This window comes from Sorex fumeus, unplaced genomic scaffold (genome assembly GCF_029834395.1).
Source record: "Sorex fumeus unplaced genomic scaffold, SorFum_2.1 ptg000122l, whole genome shotgun sequence".
Classification (NCBI taxonomy): Eukaryota; Metazoa; Chordata; class Mammalia; order Eulipotyphla; family Soricidae; genus Sorex; species Sorex fumeus.
In genome coordinates this window covers 11,461,683-11,467,926 of record NW_026606179.1, presented here as the reverse complement: position 1 = coordinate 11,467,926, position 6,244 = coordinate 11,461,683, and the positions used below count along the sequence as shown (strand labels likewise).

Genomic DNA, 6,244 nt, shown 5'->3' with positions numbered 1-6,244 from the left:
GCGATAGTACAACAGAGAGGACATTTAATTTGCAGGAGGTCCTCGGGTTTCATCCCCCTAACCACACATGGTCCCCCAAGCCCCGTCAGGAGTGATCCATGAGCGCAAAGCCAGGAGTAAACTCAGTACTGCCCCCTGTGGCTTCCATCCCAAAAACCAAGAGGTACTTTTCTGAACCCCATACCTCCACCCCCTAAAGCAAAACTCCTGGGCCAACAGCTAAGTCCACATGCTCCTAGTTTCTTCCACCTGGTTTTCTCTGACCTTCGTGGTCATTTTCAATTTGGGAGCTCTGTTCTAGATCCTTCTCCGGCACCGGTAGCGGGTTTCTGGGAGCTGCCATAGTTAGGGCCTCTTCTCTTCTGTATGCTGCACGGATCCGCATTCAGAGGAGCCTCCAAACTTACCTCAGCAAAGCCCAAGAGGAGCCTGGAGCATCATAACACCCGCTCCGCACCCAGATTCTCCCTTTTCTATCCCAGCCGCGGTCGACCTGGGTGGCCTGGGGTTGCCCCTCACTGGGCCCGTTTCCACTCTCGCTCCCCGCATCCACGTTTGGTCGCAGTGATTTAAAATACTTGTTGGACGGTCAAGCCCTTCGAAGGTCAGGATGCCCGGCACGTGTGTGCCAGCGCTGGCGGTAGGGCAACCATTTCACCAAGTGGCCTCTGCCTGGCAAGTGACCAGACGGCGTTCCCCTGGGCCTCCCATCCCGAGTTCGGGGGCCGCCCCACCCTCTCCTCCCTAGACGGAGCTCCGGGGGCCCCCTAGATCTGTCCGGCTCGCCATCGCCGGAAATGCATCGTATGCCCGATACCTGGGCAGAGATCACAGGGGATGTGGGCGGGCAGGTGGAGGGCTGGCCCGCGGGGTGCAGAGAGCCAGGAGCCCCCGCACGCCCCACCGCGCCTCCGCAGGGGCCTCCCGGCGCCCGGGGCGTGGCCTCGTGCGGCACCGCCCCCGTCGCCGGCGACCGGGCAGGCGGGCAGCTAGCAGCTGCGGCGCCGACATGGCTGCGCTGGTGGAGCCTCTGGGGCTGGAGAGGGGTAAGCACGCCGGGGGGGCCCGGCGGCCGGGACCCCGAGCCCCGGCGGGTCCTGGGCTGGAGGTGGCATCCCTCGTGGGGGCGGGGCACCGAGCAATCTGGGGGTGTGGGAGGGTCTGTGGGGGAGGGGGTCGCCCATGCTCGCGCCTGCCTGGCAGCGGCTGGGGGTCCTGGGGATGCTGGACGCCCGCTCTCCCTGGTCCGGGGTTACCGGGGCTGTCCTTCCCCGGGTCCGCCGCGTCCGTGAGTCTCTGACTCGGGTCTCTCCGCGCCCCGCCCCCGCCCGCAGACGTGTCGCGGGCTGTGGAGCTGCTCGAGCGGCTGCAGCGCAGCGGGGAGCTGCCCCCGCAGAAGCTGCAGGCCCTCCAGCGAGTTCTGCAGAGCCGTTTCTGCTCCGCCATCCGAGAGGTGAGAGCGGCAGGGGCGGGCAGCCGCTGTCTCCTCCGCCGGGGCTCCCGGAGCACGATCACTGCGCCTCCCAGCAGCGCCTGGGGCGGCCCGCTGTGGGGTTCCGAGGTTCCTTGGGAGTTGTAGTTACCTCCGGCTTCAGGGACGGGAGTGGGACTAACCCGGGGTGGGAGCATCTGAGGGTTCCTTGCCCCCCCCCTCCGCCCCTCTCCTTCTCCCCCACCTCGTCTCCGTGTCCGGAGAAGAGGGCGGGGGCGGCTCCTTGAGGCCCCTGCGTCCCCGCAGGTGTATGAACAGCTCTATGACACCCTGGACATCACCGGCAGCGCTGAGATCCGGGCCCACGCCACAGCCAAGGTAGGCGCCACACGGTCGCACCTGCTGTCCCGGCCCTCTTGTCTGCTCAGAGCTTTCCCCTCCCTGGTTTTGGCCAAACCTAATGTTCCATCTTACTTATTTTAGACAATCCCGAATGTCATCAAGTCATTTTTAGCAACTGCAAAGGGAAAGGAGAAACCCAGGTAGAAGAGGAAGATACCCCCACATTCAGTAGCATCAGTGCCAGCTCAGGGGTGCCTTCACCTGCGCTCTTCCAGGCCCCTCAAAGCTCAGCAAGTACCAGGTCTGACTTTGTCATTTAAAAGTGAGACGGGGAAGGTGGAGAGAGAGTCCTGCAGGGAGGGGTTGCCTTGCACTCAGCCGGGTTTGATCCCATCATCCTATATGGATCCCAGCCTGGAGTGATTCCTAAGTTCACAGCCAGAAGTAGCCCCTTAAAACTGTCCAGTGTGGTCTCAAAATAGGACAGGGGAAAAAAAAAACAACCCAACCCAGAGATCTTAGGGCCAGAGAGATAGTCCAGCGGTAGAGGAAACTTGCTTGCATGCAGCTGATTCAGGTTTGGTCCCCAGTACCACTTAGGATCCCCTGAGCCCTCTAGGAGTGATCTCTGAGCACGAAGCCAGGATTAAAGGGCCATAGAGATAGATAGTATAGTGGGTAGGGTGCTTGCCTTGTACATGGTTGACCTAAATTCAATCCGTGGCAACCTGTATGATTCCTGAGCCAGGAGTAAGCCCTGAGCATCACTAGGTGTGGTCCCAAAACAAAAGTGAGATGGGGTAAGGGGGAGCCCAGAGACATAGCGTAGGGGGTAAGGCGCTTGCCTTGCATGCAGCTAACCCCAGTTTCATCCTGACCCTACAGAGGATTCTCTGAGCACCACCAGGGGTCACCCTGAGACTAGAGCAATATCTTTTGAGCATTGTAGGGTGTGGCCCCAAAAGTTAAGTTGGGGCAGGAGAAGATAGTATAGCAGGGAGGGTGCTTGCCTTGCATGCAACCAACCCGTTTTTATTTTCTCTTTTTGGGTCACACCTGGCAGTGTACAGGGGTTCCTCCTGGCTCTGCACTCAGGAATTACTCCTGGCGGTGCTCAAGAGACCACATGGAATGCTGGGAATTGAACCCGAGTCGGCCGCATGCAAGGCAAACGCCCTACCCACTGTGCCATCACTCCAGCCCCAAACCTGGGTTTGATCCCCAGTATCCCATATGGTCCCCCAAACACTGCCAGAAGTAATTCCTGAAAGCAAAACCAGGAGTAACCCCTGAGCATTGCTGGGTGTTACCCACAAGGTAAAGGTAAAGGTAAAGGCCCTCCCGTTGATCGTCGATTTGCTCGAGCGGGCCCAGTAACGTCTCCATTGGAGACTTTGTTGTTACTGTGTTTGGCATATCGAATACTCTCGGTAGCTTGCCGGGCTCTCCAAGAGGGGCGGAGGAATCGAACTCGGGTCGGCCATGTTGGCCGCTTGTAAGGCGAACGCCCTACCGCTGTGCTATCGCTCTAGCCATACCCACAAAGCAAAAAAAAAAAAAAATACCCCTAAAAACAAAAATCCAACAACCACCCTAAAGTGAGGTTGGGACAGGAGAGGTAGTGCAGGTGTTAAGGGCAGGCCCTTGCATGTGAACATCGCAGTTAGGTCACCAGCACTGCATATGCCTCTCCAAACACAGAGCCAGACTTGCTCCAGATTCTAGCCCCGTCCCTCAAGTAGTCCCCAGTGAGTATGGCAAAACCAAAAGAAAAACGAAAAAGTGAACTGCTTAAGTCTTAAGTGTTCAAGATACACACCTGAGGGCGACATTCTGACTTCTGTGGTCTCTGAGTGCTCTCTGCCCTGCCATGCAGAATACCATGGGGCGAGAATATGTCGTGCCACACAGGCCACATACTGCTAAGGCCACACCAGTTGGTCATGCTCGCTCCTCTGCCCAGCCCTGTCTCCTTGGATGTTCTCTCTCTCAGGCGACAGTGGCAGCCTTCACAGCAAGCGAGGGCCATGCACACCCCAGGGTGGTGGAGCTGCCCAAAACAGATGAGGGCCTGGGCTTCAACATTATGGGGGGAAAGGAGCAGAACTCCCCCATCTACATCTCCCGTGTTATCCCTGGAGGCGTGGCTGACCGCCACGGAGGCCTGAAGCGCGGTGACCAGCTGCTGTCCGTGAATGGTGTGGTAAGTGGCAGCCGGAGGGGCCGCCGGGCTCAGTCTAGTCTCAAAGCCTGGGTCTTGGTTTGACGTTCCCTTGACATTATTGCTAGAGCTCTGCCTCTAACCAGCTTTGCGCTGGTCACTGGTGATGCAATTCAAGCAGGTTGCTCAGCTCCTGTATTTAAAGACTCCCTCCTGAGTGAAAGGCACTACCTGAAGTAGTCTTAATATAGGGGAAAAAAGAAAAAGAAGCACAGGCATTGTGAGCCCAGATAGGGTAGCAGAGGAGTGTTGATGAGGGTAATTGTTGGCAAGGAAAGACTGTTTGAGTTGGGTTTTGAAGGATACATAGGAGTTCTCCAGGAAAATTAAGTGCAGAGGTTTTTACTGTCCAGGAGTATTGGTGGTAAGGGCTTGTGACTCTGCATTCCTCTGAGCTGAAGAGAAAATGTTTGGGCTATTAGTAGTCTGGAGTCTGTAGGTAATTCATATTCCTGTGATTAAGATAGAAGCACAGTTGGTTGAGGCTACCAAGTAGGTACTGAGTGCCAGCCAGAGGTGTTTGAACTTTGTGTCATGGATTCTGAGGGCACATGGGACAGCAGAGAGTAGGGGATGGAGTGAAGAGCTGAGGCATGGGCTGAGGGGAGAGTGGAGGCCAGATCAGTGTGGAAGCTCAGGTGAGTAAAATGGGGAGACAGTCAGGCCCAAGCTAGGATGAAGAACCTAGATGGAGGGGTGGGACGGTATCTCTGGTCTGTGGGGAGGGAGGAGACAGAAATGAATTTGGAGGCCTGCGAGGGGCTCTCCCTGACATGGGGGAGTTGGCAGGTTTGGGGGCCAGGACACTGAGCCAGGAATCAGTGACTCCCTTATGAGGACATGAGCCTTGGCACCTGGCCCATCAGTGGTGGGCTCATCTCTGAGGCGGGAGGAGGGTCCCGGAGCAGCTGCGTGCACTCTGTCCCACCCACAGAGCGTGGAGGGTGAGCAGCACGAGAAGGCGGTAGAGTTGCTCAAGGCAGCTCAGGGCTCCGTGAAGCTGGTGGTGCGGTACACACCACGCGTGCTGGAGGAGATGGAGGCACGCTTCGAGAAGATGCGCTCAGCCCGCAGACGCCAGCAGCACCAGAGTTACACGTGAGCACTCTTGCCCTCCCCTCTGGGGACCCCCTGTCTCCAGCTGTCCCTCACACTGGGCCAGTGATTACCCAAGCCCTGACTTCCACCCCGGCTCTGACCCTAACTCCAGCCCTCAGGTCACCTAGTTCACTCCTACCAGAAAGATCTGGAACCTTCTCACTCCCTCCCTGGGCTTCCCCAGCTCACTTCCAGGGTCCTTGGCCTGACAGTGCCCAGATTATACCCTGAGCCCCTCTTCACCCTCCTTGCAGGTCACTGGAGTCCCGAGGCTGAAAGCATCGCAGATCTAGACCCCATCTGTCCTTCCCTGTACAGTATTTATTGCCACCAGCTCCTTATTTAAAGATCTTTGAACCATCACTGAGCGCCTCTGTGTCTCTGTCCTCACTTCGGTTTTACTCCCCAGCAAGATGGGGGGCACATCTTGAAATGGGGGTTGGGGATTATGCTTACAAGGGGAGGGGAGTGGGGGGGGGGCAGCGGAGGTTCGATGAGACCAGGCCCAGAAGGGGCCCTTTGTAGAGACAGTAGAGGCGGGCTTTTCGCTAGGTCCGAAGGTGGAGATAGGTCTGTGACTGGTACCTGGTCTGGATCTGCGCAACGGGTAAAAACTGAGGATAGGGCCAGTGAGATAAAGTAGGGAAGGCATTTGCTTTGCACGCGGTCGACCCGGGTTCTTTCCCCGGCATTGCATCCCATATGGTCCCCGGAACACCTCCAGGAGTGATTCCTGAGCACAGAGCTGGGAGTAACACAAAGCATCACCGGGAGTGACCCCAAAAACCAAAAACAACCGAACTAAAACACTGAAGATAACACCCGAGGCCATGAAGCGAGTTCTGGGGTAGAGGTCAAGGCCCTTTCTCCATGGTCGCGGGTCAGTGGACTCCAAGCCCCTAGCGAGAGCCGGTGGGCGGCCGCGGGGGGCGGGGCGGGGCGAACCATCCGCCGCGTCGGCCGGGGGCGCCCGGTCGGCCGCACTAACTCCTGCGTGGGAGGCGGTGGCAAGGGTGCCGCGTGCAGTTCCCGAGGCGGGCGCAGGGGGTGCAGGAAAAGGTGCACTCACCGGCCCACCTCTCACCCACCGTCCACGCCGGGTGCGTCCGTCCCGGGGCGCCACAGATTTACAAATGCAACCTTTCCGACCA

At 58.1% G+C, this 6,244-nt stretch overlaps 1 protein-coding gene across 2 annotated transcripts; it reads left to right on the top strand.

The window, feature by feature from the left end:
• Positions 1-798: 798 nt before the first annotated feature.
• On the top strand, positions 799-5,456 carry LIN7B (lin-7 homolog B, crumbs cell polarity complex component). 2 transcript variants are annotated; one of them, XM_056135963.1, is made up of 6 exons: positions 799-1,046; positions 1,335-1,453; positions 1,699-1,810; positions 3,768-3,977; positions 4,930-5,093; positions 5,348-5,456. In XM_056135963.1, the coding sequence occupies exons 1-6, from the start codon at positions 807-809 to the stop codon at positions 5,367-5,369; spliced, it is 867 nt and encodes a 288-aa protein (XP_055991938.1). In that variant the 5' UTR covers positions 799-806; the 3' UTR covers positions 5,370-5,456. The 2 variants fall into 2 exon arrangements, with proteins under 2 accessions (XP_055991938.1, XP_055991939.1); XM_056135964.1 differs by having other exon boundaries at positions 907-1,046; positions 1,739-1,810.
• Positions 5,457-6,244: the final 788 nt, after the last annotated feature.

Excerpts from the sequence above, each read along its gene's own strand:
- LIN7B (XM_056135963.1), top strand. The coding sequence starts at position 807 with ATGCCCGATACCTGGGCAGAGATCACAGGGGATGTGGGCGGGCAGGTG. Across the intron at positions 3,978-4,929 it reads TGCTGTCCGTGAATGGTGTG|AGCGTGGAGGGTGAGCAGCA; the intron begins GTAAGTGGCAGC and ends TCCCACCCACAG. Across the intron at positions 5,094-5,347 it reads CAGCAGCACCAGAGTTACAC|GTCACTGGAGTCCCGAGGCT; the intron begins GTGAGCACTCTT and ends CCCTCCTTGCAG.